This window comes from Leptodactylus fuscus, chromosome 5 (assembly GCF_031893055.1).
Source record: "Leptodactylus fuscus isolate aLepFus1 chromosome 5, aLepFus1.hap2, whole genome shotgun sequence".
In the NCBI taxonomy this organism is placed as follows: Eukaryota; Metazoa; Chordata; class Amphibia; order Anura; family Leptodactylidae; genus Leptodactylus; species Leptodactylus fuscus.
The window spans coordinates 170,401,735-170,419,070 of record NC_134269.1 but is presented as its reverse complement, the minus strand read 5'-3'; the positions used below and the strand labels follow the sequence as shown (position 1 = coordinate 170,419,070).

Below are 17,336 nucleotides of genomic sequence, written 5' to 3'. Positions count from 1 at the left end.
TAAATCTCAATACACAAGTACATGCCAGTTCATTACTTAAAAGTAAAACAACCTCATGTTTATTTTAGTAATCTGGAAAATCCCCCAATCTTGAAAAAGTAACGCAGAATAAGAATAGTCCCTTGGAGATTGGACTATCAATGGTGAATTTCACCAGCCTCTTCTGAGGTCAGGAAAATAGAACGCATACACTGTGAATAGTGCCAAGTATCATCTGTATGTTCAATGGCCAAAGGGCAACATGCCAAAAACTCTGCGATCTAATCAATGGCCAAAAAAACAGCAGAAGACAAGGAAACAAAGACCGCATTACACAAAATTATGAGACTGGGGTTTACTATGAGGTTTATAGAAGGCTTTTAGGAGAATGTATACTATATATCTCACCTCCTCCACATCTGAACAATTCCAGGAGTCACGAAAACTAGCAACAACTAGTAAGGCCAAATCTGCTGGGACCTTTTGGCCCTCATCTTAGTAATACAAATACTATTCCAATTTTGATGTACTTATCCTATAAACAGTGTGAGAAGGTGATAGGCAGAGTGCTGGAATCTCGCTAGATCAGCCCCAGGTTTCTGACTTGCGTCTAGTCCAGGGCAGGTCTGGAATAGGCCTTAGCTCCAGCTGTGGGTACTAGCCTCATTACTGAGCCATAAAAGGCTGAAGATTCTACACTTCAGGGCAGATCCAGGGAGTGAGAGGAGGCATCTGGATCTGTCCTGATACTTTGAGACCGGTGAGACTATACCGTGCTAATTTGTTTGCTCATGTGGCTGTTAGTAAGCCACATGTATAGTTAGTTTGTTGTTACTGTATAGTTAGGCTAAGTTCACACAGGGGGAGGTGGGATGGATTTTGGCACCGAGAGTGATGCTGGAAGCCGTGTCACTCTTGGGTCAAAACCCGCCTGCCACAACTGTTGCGGCTTCCCCCTCCGAAGCAGGCTTATATGAATGGGCAGAACGATCCGTGGAAGCTGCCTGAAGAAAGGGCAGCCTGCTTCTTTTTTCCGTGAGCAGCAGTATGCCGCTCACGGAAAAAGTAGCCTGGCGGTCTACACAGACCACCAATGTGAGGGGGCAGATTATGACGTGGATTACGCGCCATAATCTGCCCCCTTGGTGCCCGTGTGAACGAGCACTTAGTTGCTCAGATGAGCAGGATTTTGTTTCTCACTGTTTTGCCTGAAGTTAAGGCTGTATTTTATTTTCCTCATTTTTTGTGCCTGATTTAAAGGTTTATTTATTTCACCTTTTTTTTTTTTTTTTTTTTTTTTTTAAATAAACCTGTTTGCTGCAAGATTGTCTCTGTCTCTGACAGGTTGGGTCCACACCATTGCTTCTACTGAGCTGCCTTCCCTACAACATGTAGTGCAAACATTTTCATGCCTTCAGGTATAACCATATGAAGTCCTGAATATTCTACCAATGTAATGCCAATAGTGCCCTTGTAAACTCAGGGGGTTCCTGCCCCAGCCTGTATTCATCTCTGTAAACTTTTTTGAAAAGTGGTGAGTGGATCACGAGATGGAAAAGTCACAATTTTTGAAAAAAACAACAACAAAAAAAAAACAGCAAACGTGTGACAAAATCTGTGACACTTCATGTCTTTTTTGTTAGAAAACTGGCCCCATTGTTGGGAAATTTTGGGGAACATGAATTTGGCCCAACACAATCTGCTATAGATAGTTAATTGATCGGTTATTGTTACTCGCAATGCGATATCCGAACAATGTGAACCAAATGGTTGAACATAATGAACACCTATTTTACTACTACTTATAATAATGACCAAAAATTGGAATTGCAGCTTATTTTTCTCTACTGGGACTCTGACATTCTTACCTAATGAAAGGTTCACTTTTCGCCCTGACCATTACCTATAAGGTAACAGATGGCCACGTATAATACCTACTCCGCTAGGGAATTGCAGCATCTTCCATATCCCAGCTGAGCATCAGTAGCTAATGTGTCATTCCCCTGGTAATAATTCATATCTCTCTATTAATGTCAGGAGGACAATACAAGGAGTTTGATCAGTCTGGCATTTGTGGTTGTGTGTCTGGTTGTCAGAGGATGAAACCAGGTCAGCCACGTATTCTAATAAATCATATTTTCAGCTCATTTTAAGACGTATAAAGTTCCCATTTATGACGGGTGAGTCAGAAAATCTTAATTACTAACTCATGAAACAAGAGCAGCTCGCGGGGCCGCACCCGCCTGCATGTTCTCAAACACATCTTTGTGCTGGAAGACATGGACTCTTGTCAGGAGATTAGTGGTCCTGGTGACACGACACAGACATATCTTCCCTTTGTGGTCATTTTGGTTTAGAAACTCTCCCACCAGGCAGACTATTTTTAACCAATATGTATATTCATGAATTATTGTCTAAAAGACCCAGCTTGTGGTCCTTTGTTAGCACAGACTTCATACATGTGACACACAGAAGGGGACATAAGAATTCTATAGGGGATAAAAGACCTGCCTTGTCAACCCAACATGACAACTCTACAGCACCCATCCCCCCATTGTAATGAGCTATATCCTAATTGGTCATGTGCCCTTCCCCCAATGTTATACATTTCCTTTCTATTCTCACACAGGTCTATTACTAAAGGCAATAGGTACACCTGCCTAGCTATAAAAGACCTGACTGCAGAAAGAAAGGGACAATAGAAGTGAATATATAACGCTAAGGTACCAATTTAATGCTAAAAATACACTTGGATAGAATATGTCTTTTGAATAGGGATATTAAGGCCTAATCCATATTATATTTTATATATATATATATATATATATATAATCTGTTTTAATGGACCCGTGTGAAGTGTATGGGTTCATGGAAAGCGCATACCATTTCTGTGCCATCTGTTCCGTTTTCTCATGGACCCGTACATGCATGAGGTTCTATGTGTATCATCCTCATCTACCGCCCCAAACAAGGCTCATCTGAACTGAATCCAGCATGTCGGTTCAGTTCTGCCAAGTAGCATTCAGGTCACAGCCGATGCGCGGACCGCTTTGCTTCCTCAACATTACCAAGCTGAGGTCCCATATTGCAAAAAGTTTTTTTATTCCAGATTTTGCTGCATATTTTTGAGCCAAAGTCAGGAGTGGATTGGACAGACAGGAATTGTCTAAATCTTTCCTTTATATTTTCCATTTCTTTCCAAGCCACCACTGACTTTGGCTCAAAATAAATAAACTCTGTCTACGTTCTATAAGGCTTAGATGGAACCCCAAAAGGAGCAAGAACTGACTAAACTTGATTTGGGCAGAAATATCCAGCACCTTTTATTTTTTTACATATACAACTTACACCTATGCCTGTGTGATAAAAATACAGACAAGTACACTAATAGAAGCGTGCTGAGCAATGTTATCCGCTCTATGATGTCCTAATAATCATATACAGCCATTTCTATAACAGACATAAGGTAATATTGTTTCCATCTTAGGGCAGGTTCACATTGCGCCCGGTCTCTGCTTTAGCCAATCCGGCGGGTTTCCGTCTTCTGCCCCGAAAAACTGGACAGGGGACGGAAACCTGGCAGTCAGTTTTCAAACCCATTCACTTGAATGGGTTTGCAAAGTGACCGCCTGTGTGCATCTTCTGCCTCTCCGCAGCGAAACTGGTTTCTTTTAACTGGACACAAAGTCCTGCATATCTGACTTTGTGTCCGGTTGAAAAAAAAACGTTTTCACCATGGAGACGCAGAAGATGGACACAGGGGATCACTTTAGAAGCCCATTCAAGTGAATGGGTTTGAAAACTGACTGCCGGGTTTCTGTCCCCTGTCCAGTTTCTTGTGGCAGAAGACAGAAACACACCGGATTGGCTAAAGCGGACACCGGGCGCAGATGTGAGACGTTTGTTATTTGTACACTACTACGTATCTATGTCCCATTCAGTGACAGAAAAGGCATTTTCAGAAATATAGTACCCACCAAAGGCCAATATATTCTATTTATTGACACCACAATAGTATCTGGACACTATTTTTCAGCGGCCACATATAAGTAGCACAGGGGATATTCACTATCTGAGTTACTTCCTCAACAAATGTTTTTTTGGGTTTTTTTTGTTTCACCGTGTGCCGTCAGCATGTCCGTGTCCTCACAACACGGCCTGTTGCTATTTTTTAGCACAATATATCACTGGATGTATTTTGCAGTCTATGTGCAGTGTGTTGTCCTCACAGACAGACCTAACCCCAGCGGCCTGGGTGAGGCCTTAGGGAGCCCATATGATGCTTAGAGACATTACAAATGATATGATTGTTGTGTCTGCAATATTGAAAACACATTACATAAATGTGTCATCATGGCAAATATACAATGTGCGTTTTATGGTGCTTTTGTAAATATAGTTTTAATGGAACCCAATTGTACTATCTAAATACACCACAAGATTTATTTTTGAGCTCTTGTACATGTAAACGACGGAAACTTTTAGGCTAAAGCCCCATGTTGCGGAAACGCAGCTTTTTTTTTGTTGCAGATTTTGCTGCGGTTTTTTGAGCCAAAGCTAGGAGTGGATTGAGCAGAAGGCAGAAGTATAAGAACTTCCTAAATATTTCCCATTCCTGTTATAGATATTCTTGGCTTTGATTAAAAAAAGCGCAACAAAATCTGCACCAAAAATACTACGTTTCTGCAATGTGGGGCCTCAGCTTACTGTAAAATGTACTCGTTACTTAAAAATCTACTATAACCTTCCTTCAGAAGATGCATGATATTTCATTATACGATAAAGCATGGTCTAGTTCTAGTGTTGTATGTCCTAATGACTGATACATGAATATACATATATTTACACACACACACACGTGTGACAGGTGGCGGTATAATGTCTAGCCATGCAGAGATGAATATCCTAGGGTGTGGTCTGTATTATAAGCAGGACTCCCTTAGCAGCAAGGTTTTCTGAGTTGAAATTAACGGAACTGTCACCTCTCCCAAGAGACCAGCCCAAGGGACCGGGTGTGGTATTGTTATATACCAAAAAGAGACGTGTGTTACAGAGTGAAATGAGAATCTGTGATTACCTAAAGTGTTAGGCTACATGCACACGGCCATAGTGGCTTTTACTGTCTGCAAAAAAGGATCTGTATACTGCAAAACACACGTCCATGGTGCATCAGCATGTCATCCATAACCACAGATCCACAAAAAAGACTTGTATTTGAATTGGCAAGTCACAAATTGGGCAGGAATAGGACGTTCTTATATTTTACAGATCTAAACAGACACTTATCTGTAAATACTATGCACAAGTGTCTGCGCCCGCTGAAATAAATGTGTTTTTATACTATCTGAAGTTATGTATTTGTGACCATTATAATGAAAACATCTATGGTCGTGTACATGGGGTCTTAGGGTGTATTCATACGGCACTGTTCTGCTCAGGTCCGTGTGCTGGATGGACTTTCCCGACTGACCACAATAATGTGAATGGAACTCACTACATCGTAACACCCTGAGTGCTATTGTAATGAATGGACAGAAAGCTGCGAATTTGGTGCAGTAGAGCTCTGACTATTCGGGAGTTCACTGCCGTAACTCACTACTAGTTCACATGGCCAAAAATAAAGAGAAATTTGGTTTTCTCTATCATTTTCTACCCCCCTCTGCCACCAATAAGGCCCGGAAGAATGGGTATAGTCCACGTCAAGCTCAAGCAGGGTGCTTATTTTTCTAGAGTCCTGCTGCCTCCTATTGAAAACAATGAAATGGCAGCTGATTTTGTGTCAAAATCCTCCCCAAATTCAGTCATGTGAAAAGGGCCATAGTTTTATTCAAATGGCCTCGGTCAATCCAGTAAATGGAGCCAGCACACAAATCATATTTCTTGGCTTGAATACAGCCATGTGAAAGGGCCCAGTGTCAGTAACTGTTTTACAAAATACACCGGGCATCACTGGCCTTTAATTCCTGTACCCTGAAAGTAAAGACCAGCGGAGGACCTAGTAAGGTAATCCCGATAATCCTGCATGAGGACTTTTTGCTCTGCCACTTTCAGTTTTACAATGGCGGGCTCCATTATAGTCAATGAGGTCTGGCAGTGTCCATGTGTAACGGCTGTTTTAGCGGTCCAGCGCCCCCCTAAGGGCCTAATGATGGAGACCATGGAACCTAGCTTAAACACTGGAACTCAATGAAGAGAATATTGTTTTAACATTGTTAAATGTTTTTAACCTCATGTAAATTAACTTTTAGCAGATGAACAACCTTTTGCAGGGTAGGTTCACACATTCAGGTTTTTAAATGCAGATTTTGGAGCCAAAATCAGATGTGGATCATAAATGGAGAACTGGTTCTACATGTTTTTTTTTCCTTCCCACAATCAACTGGTTTTGGTTTTAAAAACTACATCTGAAAACCTGAAAAAATGAGACCGATTTCTCAATGTAAATGCATTAACAATATAGCATTTGGACCCCCGGACCATATTTATGAAGCCACTAATAGACATATGTAATTGTGTTGGTGGAGCTCCAGAGCTGTAACAACCCCAAATGGTTATTGATTTACACCTAGACCACATTCAAGGATACTATTCAGATGGAATACCAGTATTAACATTAAGCAAATGTCGGTCAGTCCTGATCCACTGTACATATACAGTACACTATTACAGAAAATAAAATGAAAAAAATGGCACGTCCCATGATGCCACGCCTCCGAAATGCCCTCCCCTTCCTCATAGAAAATAGAGGGCAAAATGGCTCTACTGTATACACGTTAAATCTGGTTCAGTTGGACGTTAAATAGTAACAGCCTTACAACACTGACCACTTGCAGGAATGACACATTTATAAATTGTATAGGGAATATTTTGCTTTTCTAAACCTCCAAATCCAGTTGTTTCTTGTACATATAACTGAATAGCTCTTCCAGAAATGCCACCTGTATGCCAAGCATTCTTTTAAGATGGAAAATCCACAAAGTATTCAAATAGCTGCAGGGTATGAATACCATCCTGGATTGTATAACTACTTCGAGTATGATATTGTCCAAAAAGGCTGTGTGCTTACCCTGAAAAAATGCTATTGTATTAACAGAAGCAGCCACTGTCCATAGGGCTGGGTGTTCATCTATAGGAAAATATGGATGCAGCTAAGGATATCCTGAACCCTCCCCCCAAATGCTTTGTACTCATTCTGCACTTGTTAGAGATACAAGAATGCAAAGGATTGTCAAAATACTGCAGAGATGGAGACTTCTTCTGGATGACTGCACCTGCCTAGCCCTACACATGCCCAGCAAACCTCACCGGCTTAGTGCCAGCAGTCCCCGGCTCACATGTCACATCTCCCCAGAAGTGCATTCCATTCAGCTTCATATGATTTATTAGTCTCCCTGCATCGCGATGGATGTGGCCATATGAAGGGAATGTAACATTGTAACAAATAACATCAAAACAATTCCATAGAAAAGCAGTGGTGTGTGATCCCCGTCAGCCCATGTTCCTTTTGTCTGACTGGTAAAGATGGAGTAGCTGCTACCTATTCCACTCCCTGTGCATCCCCCACCCATCACCCCACCAAAGGTCTAATTAAATTCAGCACAGACAAAGCCCAGCTGCACATCTACAATCTGACAATGAAGGGCAGGCCTGCTACTGAGCAGAAGGAGGCCGAGGATTGTCTGCAGAGCATTGCATTGCACCTGCGACAAATGGCTGAAATGTCCAAAGATCTGGAGAAGATGAAGACGTCTGCACATACACATGGTTGTTCGACCATATTGAGCACATACATGTGTGGGCTCCTAGCCATTCCCAATCCTATGTCTAGCCACATTTTGCACATAAAAACCTGTACAGATGCTAAATTAAAGGCAAATTATTATTAAGTGCTAGAAAATATAAAGGGTTCACAACAATATACTGCCCTGAAATCTGCTCATATGACCGGAGCCTCATACATTTCTAGGTCATATCTAATAGTAGGCTCCATACTATATATAGTACAATGACCGGTAATTGCAAATAGTGATAGATAAGGACATGGAAGTCCATTCCTGTGTACATTTGGGTGGTGCAGTTAGGACCACCCCTAAATAGGGTGTCATCCTTTAGCTTTGATGTAAGAACCCCTGCAATAATAAGAAATCACTACTAAACTATGTAATGTCAAGTGCCGAATATACAATGTATGACAGGTCTACAAGGTGCATGTAGTTCTAAGACACACACTGATAGAGGCGTCCACCTGTCAGGGAGTCTGTGCCAGATTATAGTAAGGGCATGATAAACCCTTGGACTGATCCTTACACACTCAGGTCAATTTCACCTTCTTAGGCTAATCCTGGACACAGAGGGACTATTAAAATAAAGTGTCCATGACAGTATACAGACCGTAAAGGATGTATACGGTGAGAGCCCCAGCACAGTGGCCAGGCTCCCAGACATGACAGCTAAGAATATACAAGAGATGCATAGACTCACTGTTATCCTAGGAATGTTCTTCTTGCCCTGGTAAGACATGATGCTCATGCTCTTGCCTCTGCAGCCTGCTCCCTTTGTGTTACAGCAGATCAGGTAAGGGGATTTTGTGTTGTTATTTTTTTCTTAGCTGCCTTAGACAATAGTAAATCCCTTTTTGCAGTGCCAGCTGGGACTCTGAGAAGGAGAGAGAACGAGCTGATCCGGCTCCTCCCTCACTAGGACTTGCTAGGCACTGGCCTCACCCACTCCTCAGCTCTGCATCTGCACCGCTGCTCTACAGGCAGCAGAGGGCGCCAGAGACACTGCAGACTTCACCGCCGAATCAAAAAACTAGAAAGCATTTCATGTCATCTTTTCAGGAAACAAACCCCAGGACGATGCGATGTGAACATGGCCCGATCCCTGGTGTCACCGGTGCGATCCCCTTTATTAATATGGGAATGATAGGAACACCAAGAGAGAAAGCCTTCCTGCCTGGGAATTGCTGTAGTGTAGATCTATCTGGGACTAGAGTCACAGCGCCACATTCTGCAGGACCACTGTATACAGCACACTGCATCTGTATACTATTATATATATTACAGCACGAACAAGGGGATTCTCTGACCCCAAGTGGAGCTTTCCTATTGATGAACAGGGTAGTCACAGGGTGGAGGGTAGAGAATGGAGGGGCGACATAGGCACAGCAATGGTGAACAACACACAGATCAGCCTGCAGGGGGCAGCAGCTGGTGCAGTGGATGGGGTGTGTGCAGCTGCTCTTATGCAGGTGAGAGGAGAGGGAAAGCAATCCTCCAGATCCACTGATCTATCTATCTATCTATCTATCTATCTATCTATCTATCTATCTATCTATCTATCTATCTATCTATCTATCTATCCTATACAGAGGACAGGGCTCCTCCTATTACTTGCAAAAGAGCATCCTGCACATGTTCTCCCTCCACTTCACTAGCTTCTGGTGCATAAAGGGTGTAGGAACCGCACATACACATAAGGAGCCCCACATATGGTAAACAGCCCCGCGTTTTAGGCTAAGGTCCCACGTGATGTCCTATAGCAAAAAAGCGCTGCGGGAAAAACCACAGTGGCAACGCATTGTAGTTCTTTCCGCAGCACTTTAGACAGAAAGTTTGCAGAGGTTTCCTCTGCGGACTTTCTGTTTCAGTTATACCTATGGGGAAACCGCTGGCTTTTCCGTAAGTATGATTGACATGCTGCGATTCACAAAACTGCGCCGGTTTTGGAAATCACGTTTTTTCCTGTGATGTTTCCATTGCGGTCAGATCAGTGCATTTAAACCACATGGGGCCCAGGGCTTACAGTCACTACAATGTGGCTTGGATTCTAGCAAATCCTACCCCCATCTTGTAGAAAAATACACACCGGACATGCTGCGATTTCCAGAACTGTCACAGGTTTTCCTGCAGCGCTTTTTTGCTGTGAGACGCTACGTGGGGCCTTAGCCTTAAAGAGGTTGTCTAGTTTCATCAAAGAAATGTTATTGTTTGTATATTGAAAAGTCCATGGTCATGTGATGAATACACAGGTGCACAGCTCGTTACTGTGCTATGACTGTAACGAGCCATGCACCTGTGTGTTTTAATTTGGACTGGTTTTTAAAGGGGTTATCCACAAATTCCGGAAATCCTGAAGAAGACGGTTCCATTGTCCGCCACTACTGTCCAGCAGCCTAAGGGCTCGTTCCCACGATGTAACGCGGCGCTCATCAGAATCCCATTGACTTCAATGGGTTCCATTTAATGCACGTAACACATTGAAATCAATGGGTTAAAAAGCCTCCCATTGATTTCAATGTGTAGCGCGCGTTAGACGGAACCCATTGAAGTCAATGGGATTCTGTTTTGAAGCGCTGACTCTGACACAAGTTTACGTGTCAGAATTGGTGCCGCGTTACATCGTGTGCACGGGCCCTAAGTATGTTATAGGGGCAGCCTTCTGGCAAGCACCTGGCTTATTCGAATATATACCTTATCTTTGTAGTACAGAATATTGATGGAACTCTATTATATGCTTGAAGCCTCACACGGGGCTCTCTGAACACAACTTTTTCAGAATGGAAAAAAAAAATTGTGGCATTTTAACAGTGTTTATAGGGTTCTTTTCTTTTATTGTAGTGCATCTTAGGGCCCGTTTGCACAGAGTAAATGCGCATGTATTTTGGCAAAATACATGTGTAAAAAATACACGTGTAAAAATAAGACTCCCATTGACTTCAATGACATTTTACACGTGTATTTTGACATGTATTTTGATGTGTATTTGACATATTTTTTTTACATGTGTAAAAAAAAATGTCATTGAAGTTTATAGGAGTCTTATTTTTACATGTGTATGTTGCCAAAATACACACGCGTTTACTCCATGTGAACGAGCCCTTAGTATATTTCTTTATACAATTGGATGTAACAGCTAGGTGTAGAATTACAGGAGATATGATGTTTTTCATGAAAAATTAGCATTTAAATAACAAAACAAAATAAAAAAAAACACTGCAAAATCTGGGATCAACGGTGGTGCTGGTTATATGAAGAGTGTAGAGGAAAAGGAGAAAAAAAACAAAAAAACTTTCGACCTACAGTCCAATGTTAAAAAGTAAGTTATTATTTAGACATGTGGCATAAATGTTTTTTTGGAAGCTGATTTTGAGGTTGATTCAGCATCAAAATCAGCGCCAAAAAACTATGTGTGCACTGACCCTTAGGGCCCCTTCACACGGAGTATACGCTGGCTGATTCGGAACGTGTAAACGTTCCGAATCAGCGGTGTTTAAAACAGATCCCATTGCTTTCTATGGGAGCCGGCATACGTGCGCTCCCCATAGAAATGAATGGGCTGCTCCCATAGAAAGCAATGGGATCTGTTTTAAACGCCGCTGATTCACGTTTACACGTTCCGAATCAGCGTATACGCCATGTGAAGGGGCCCTTTGAGTCCATTCACACAGAGGAAAATGGTGAGGATTTCAGTGGGTTCCACTAGATTTTTTTTCCACTAGCGGAATTTTTGGCTAGTGGAAAAAAAAGCTAGGTGCAGCCATTGAAGTAAATGGGAGGCTTTTTTTTTCAGCGCTGAAATTCCACACCAAATTCCTCACCATTTTCCTCCATGTGAATGGACCCTAAGGATCTAGCTTGTTATTCATGTGGATCTCGCTTGAGAACGCCGTTTGAAATTAATGGAAGGCAGAAATTGCACCTTTTCTGGCGGCGCTGAATTGAATGTAGAATTTGACGCTGAATTTCTCAAAATACGAATGAGGAATTTGGCCCTGCACGATAAAAGCAAAATACAGTGGCACTTTGCGTTCCAATTCAGAGTCAAAATGAGTTTCAAATACAGCGTCAAAATCCTTATCAGTTTTTGGCAAAAAGACAAAATCTGCTTCAAATTCCTATATGTGAAGACCCCCGTAGTCCAGCACCCATCTACCTGCACAACTCCAATGACTTGTACATCAGCTGCAATCTTTCCAAGTAAGGAGATCTGATGTGAAGTGCTTATTACTAGATCAGACTCACTGTTTATTTGTATATATGGCTCTAATTCTACTTTAATGAGCTATTTTCCAACTTTTCCCACAGTTTTCACTTCATGCCTTGTACTTTACATGCCTTATGGCTCCAATTATTACTAAAAAAAAAAACCCATAATAAAATAAGCAAATGTGGCTAAATGTTTCCGAATGGATCAGTGCTTAAATGTGGTTCTAGGCTGAAAACAAGTCGTGTTTTTTGGCTCCTCCACTCAACCATGCTGCCAACTGGCCTTTTGTATGGGAACTTTATCCCTTAGTTGTAATAAAGTCTAAAGCGTTTTAGTGTACACAAGAGCATAAAATTAATTATTCTTGGTATGTACAAATAAGGTACAAGATACATACAAGCCGCAAATATGTGAGTGTTTACAGCGACCTCTTGCTCGTACACCAGTGCCCATGAGCACTTTGGATGCCACGCACATAACTCAGGTTTGGATTTAAGCTTGTAATTTTTCATATATGTGTAAGCAGCACAATGAATGGCGGTGTTCTTTCATCACAATGTTTAGATAAATTACGGCTAATCCTGGTGCGTATCACAAGCATCTGCCTCGGCTACCATCCAGACATGGAGTTTTTTTATGGCGTGTTCCTTGAAATATGTTAGACTGGCTTCTTTCTTTATAGTCTAGTTTTCTGCATGTGTCACCTAAAAGAACCCAAGATGTGGCTCCTCTTTGCCACCACGTGGATGCTCCCATTATCACTTTTACAAAATGTGTTTTTCATTGCTGAGTCTTTGTCAGACTAGACATGGCTTTTCCACCACAAATAAACATCTGCCGAAGGATGCGGTGAAGAACAAGATGTTCAATGTTTCAGGACTGTCTCATTGTAAAGTCCCTTTCTTTTCATTTTCAGAATAAACTGGTCAGACAAAATATTAAAATATTTGGAGAGGGAAGACATGGGTGTCATATTTTCTGAGGAGTCACCTACACCATATGGGAGAATTCTGGAATGATTTTTCAGGACACGGTGATGACTCAAGGTCTTGACTTATATGGTCTCACGCTGCTATATAAGGCTGAAACCAACACTAATAGAGATGAGCGAACAGTAAAATGTTCGAGGTACGATATTCGTTTCGAGTAGCCCCTCAATATTTGACTACTCGAATCTAATATCGAACCCTATTATAGACTAAGGGGGGAAAATGCTCGTTTCAGGGGTAGGCAACGTTTGATCAAATTATACTTACCAAGTCCATGAGTGAGGGTCGGGCTGGATCCTCCGAGAAGCCTTCTCCATGCAGCGTCCCCACGGCATCTTCTGGCTCTTCATTCACTCTGCCAGGCATCGGGCCTGGGCAGAGCCGACTGCGCATGCCCGCACTACAAGTGGACATGCGCAGTCGGCTCTGCCCAGGCCCAATACCTGGCAGAGTGAATGAAGAGCCGGAAGACGCCGCGGGGAAGCTGCACGGAGAAGACTTCTAAAGGTAGGAGAAGAACCAGCATTGATTGGCCGACTGTATAGCATTCGGCCAATCAATGCTGGTTCTGCATCGAACTTTTACATTCGAACAGCGAGTGGTACTCAATCGAGTACGAGTATTTCGAACACTGTAGTATTCGATCGAATACCTACTCGATCGAGTACTACTCGCTCATCTCTAAACACTAACATATAGTTATGGTATGTCTGGGCATGCTCTAAAATGTCAATAATTTTTCAATATTTCAAGGGGTTGTCTCTGTACAAAAAAGAAATATCAGTGTTTATCAACGTTGTAACAGTGTGAGAGATGAAGTCCCATGGCCACACATAGTACTCTCCCTGTTCACACGGGTGTTGATCTCAGCTCATATGGGTTCCGCTTAACTAGATGCACAGCAAGGTTCCCAACACTGACTTTTGGATAAATCTAGATGCACTTGGATAAAGTTACCTCTACTCTGTACTTATTTGCCAACTGCATCGATAAGATGGTGAGTAATATGGCACTCATATGGTTGTGACCATCTAGGTGGTCTCCAGCAGACCGTTTGTCACTTCCCTGTTTGGCTCACATAGAGCAGCCGCCCAGCCACACTGCCCCTCTGCAGGTTCATTCCCAAAGCTGTTTCCCAGCAAAGAATGGAAGACAGACATTTAACACAAAAGAGACATCACTACAGGGTTCTGTATTGGACAGTAGCAAGCAGTTCTCTCAGTCCCAGCAACAGACATGGCAGTTCCGCTAGCTGGGGTGCAATAACCCTTGTCACTGCAAAGTAGAGTGCGATTGGTGCCCCAGTTCCAGGAACCAGCTGACTTGTCAGGGTCACCGATGTGCCTCCTCACCCAAACCTGACCAGGCCTTACATGCAGACCTCCAAATAGCAAGCCACTAGAGATGAGCGAGTAGTGAAATATTCGACATTCGTTTCTAGGAGAGCCTCAACATTCGACTACTCGATCAAATATCGAATTACATTATAGTCTATGGGAAAAATGCTCATTTCAGGGTGTGATGAATGGCCCAGAGTTATGGGGTTTTTTCACTGCCTTCTCAGATATATTTTCCTTTTGCCCTGTTAATTTACTCAACCTTATTAGCAAGATGCCAGAGGTAGTGTCCAATTGTCCAAGCCTAATTCCTCCCTGGAGGTAGCTTGGCTCATCCCTTTGTCTCAACCTGGGCACAGCATTGTCATTGTTGTGCTAACTTCGTTATTCTTAGCAGGGGGTGTCTGGGATCAGTGGACTGAGAGCCTTGCTATCACCTTTTAGCAGACAAGCTGACTCCATAGGAGACTTTCAAAGTGTTATGACCATATATAGTCATACTGGTACAAGGTGAGGGGGACAGCAGCCCACCTTGCTGACTTCATCGTGGGAGGGGGCTGAGTGGATATATATTGTCACACATGACAAGACCCCAGGTTCTTGTTGTTCTTCCTGGACTGCTAGGATGTGTCTCAATGTGCTGTGATACTGTGGAAACTAATCCCTTGGACTAAGGTCTCTCTTGCCTATGGCGAGGCATGATCCTTCACACAGGGGAAACCACTATTCGACTAAAGGAGAGTCACCAAGTCCACGAGTAGCAAGAGGAGTGTTTAGGAGGAATGCTGTGCAGTTAAAGCGCACGGACCCCATTATAGTCTAAGGGGTCCGTGCGCTTTAACTGCACAGCACTTGCAGTTGCGCTGATATTCCGTTCGAGGGGTCCTCCTGCAGACTCCTTCCGGACAGGAGGCAAGCACTAATGTGAATCGGCCCTTACTCGTTCTGCAGAACCAGCATTGATTGGCCTTCGGCAAATCAACGCTGGTTCTGCAGCAGGCTCCTCCTTGCTAGTGGGGAGAACTGGCAGCTTGTATTTATGCGGGAGCTGACTTTTTCTCATAGGAATGCATTGACCAGCGTTGATTGGCCGAATGCTATACAGTGTACCGCATTCGGTCGTTCAACGCTGGTTCTGCCGGAGGCTCGTCTGTGAGGAGGCGGAGTCTAAGATCGGACCACAGCAGTCTCCATTTGGTCCAATCTTAGACTCTGCCTCCTCACAAACGAGCCTCCGGCAGAACCAGCACTGATTGGCCGAATGCTGTACACTGTATAGCATTTGGCCAATCAATGCATTCCTATGAGAAAAAGTCAGCTCCCACATAACCGCAAGCTGACAGCTCTCCCGACTAGCAAGAACGAGCCTGCTGCAAATCCAGCATTGATTTGCCAAATGCTATACAGCAGGGGTGCCCAATACGTCGATTGCGATCTACCGGTTGATTGCAAAGGACGTATGGGTCGATTGCGGGATGCAGCCAGGGATCCATGGTGTCTGCTTGTTCACAGTGCAGGCTGAGAGTCGACTCTCAGCCTGCGCTGTGAACAAGCACTCCGGACACTTGCAGGCCGGGCAGCAGAAGCTGCGGGGGATGACGCCTCCCCGCTCTTAGGGATGGAGGGAGCCGGGGTGCTGCTTGTTCACAGTGCAGGCTGAGAGTCATCTCTGGACTCAGCCTGCCAGTGTCCAGAGATAACTCTCAGCCTGCGCTCTGAACAAGCAGACACCGGGGATCCCTGGGCGGCCACAGAACGCCGCTGTCTCCTGCTCTCACGCTCCGCCCGACCCCGCCCACATGCCCCGCCCGCAGACACACCCCGCTCACAGACACGCCCCGGTCCCGCCCACAATAAGTGGGTAGTAGATCTTTTGCCTTGGTCAGTTTATAAAGTAGCTCACATGCTGAAAAAGTGTGAGCACCCCTGCTATACAGTGTATAGCATTTGGCAGGCAGCCATCTATTTAAGGTGTGTTTGTGCCACTGTACACACTAAGAAGTGGCCACAATGGTGAAAACTTGAATTAAAAAAAATGGAAGTCCAGAAAATTCTAAATTAAACAAGGTGCAATGGCTCAAAATACCTAGTTCATTAATCATAGTATGAAGCAGATCTGCAAACACAGTGTGCTCAGTACAATACTTACCAGGTACAATATACCAACAAAACATAACCAGCATATAAGACGTATATGCGGTCTCCTTACCTCATCGTGAGAAACCAGTCAAAGTCTCCCACCTAAGGCCGAATTTTCTAAAGTTGGTGGTTTCCACCACCTTACATTTTTATCAATGGATAGATCACTCATTCAGAAAACTGTGTTTGGTGCCTTAGGTCTAATGATCCTAACTAACAGCAGGCAGCAAGTCTAAGCCCTACGTTGTTGTTAATGTTGTCCTCTTTTTTTTTTCCTGCAATATGGATGTTAAAATTCAGCCCCATAATGAGCATGTAAATGAAGTCTTTTTCATATATATCAATCTCTATAACGATCTTTGTAGATATACTGTATATGTACAAACCCTTTACTGAAGTTAGGCAATTCACAGTCTGGCTGCAACAACTTCACTACACTACAAAGTGACCACAGTGTTGATAGCAAACAATACACACTGTATATAACACAGCGCCCCCTCTGCTCATCACCATAACCCCAGGCAGTTGCTAGGATTTTAATAGCAGCTTCTGGTTCTTATAAACTAACCACATAAGATCATCCAGAGGCAGCAATGGAAATAAAATATGGGATTGAAGTAGAAATAAGAACCACAGTGGATAGTAAAACCTAAACAGTCTCTTGGAGAACTGAAGTGTGTAAAGGAGTTTTTATACCATATGCATTTATAATATGTCAATAAAAATGGCAACATAGAACACAGTGGTGTAACTAGGAATGGCGGGGCCCCGTGGCAAACCTTTGACATGCTCCCCCCCCCGACGGACGCCGGAGACCCCGACCAACACCCCCCCCGCATTCCTGCGCAAACTATTATGCCCCATAGTTGCCCCTGCACACAGCATTATACCCCATAGTGACCCC

The 17,336-nt window shown here is 43.3% G+C and overlaps 1 protein-coding gene across 2 annotated transcripts in view; it reads right to left on the bottom strand.

The window, feature by feature from the left end:
• DPYSL3 (dihydropyrimidinase like 3) overlaps positions 1-17,336 on the bottom strand; it is a 100,675-nt gene that overhangs the window by 34,902 nt on the left and 48,437 nt on the right. Inside the window, exon 1 of one of the 2 annotated variants that reach the window (XM_075274723.1) lies at positions 8,461-8,681. The exons of the other annotated variant lie outside the window; for it this stretch is intronic. Coding sequence (XP_075130824.1) covers positions 8,461-8,508 — 48 coding nt within the window. The 5' untranslated portion in view covers positions 8,509-8,681. Of the gene's footprint in view, positions 1-8,460; positions 8,682-17,336 lie in introns of those variants that run through there. 2 annotated transcript variants of the gene reach the window in all.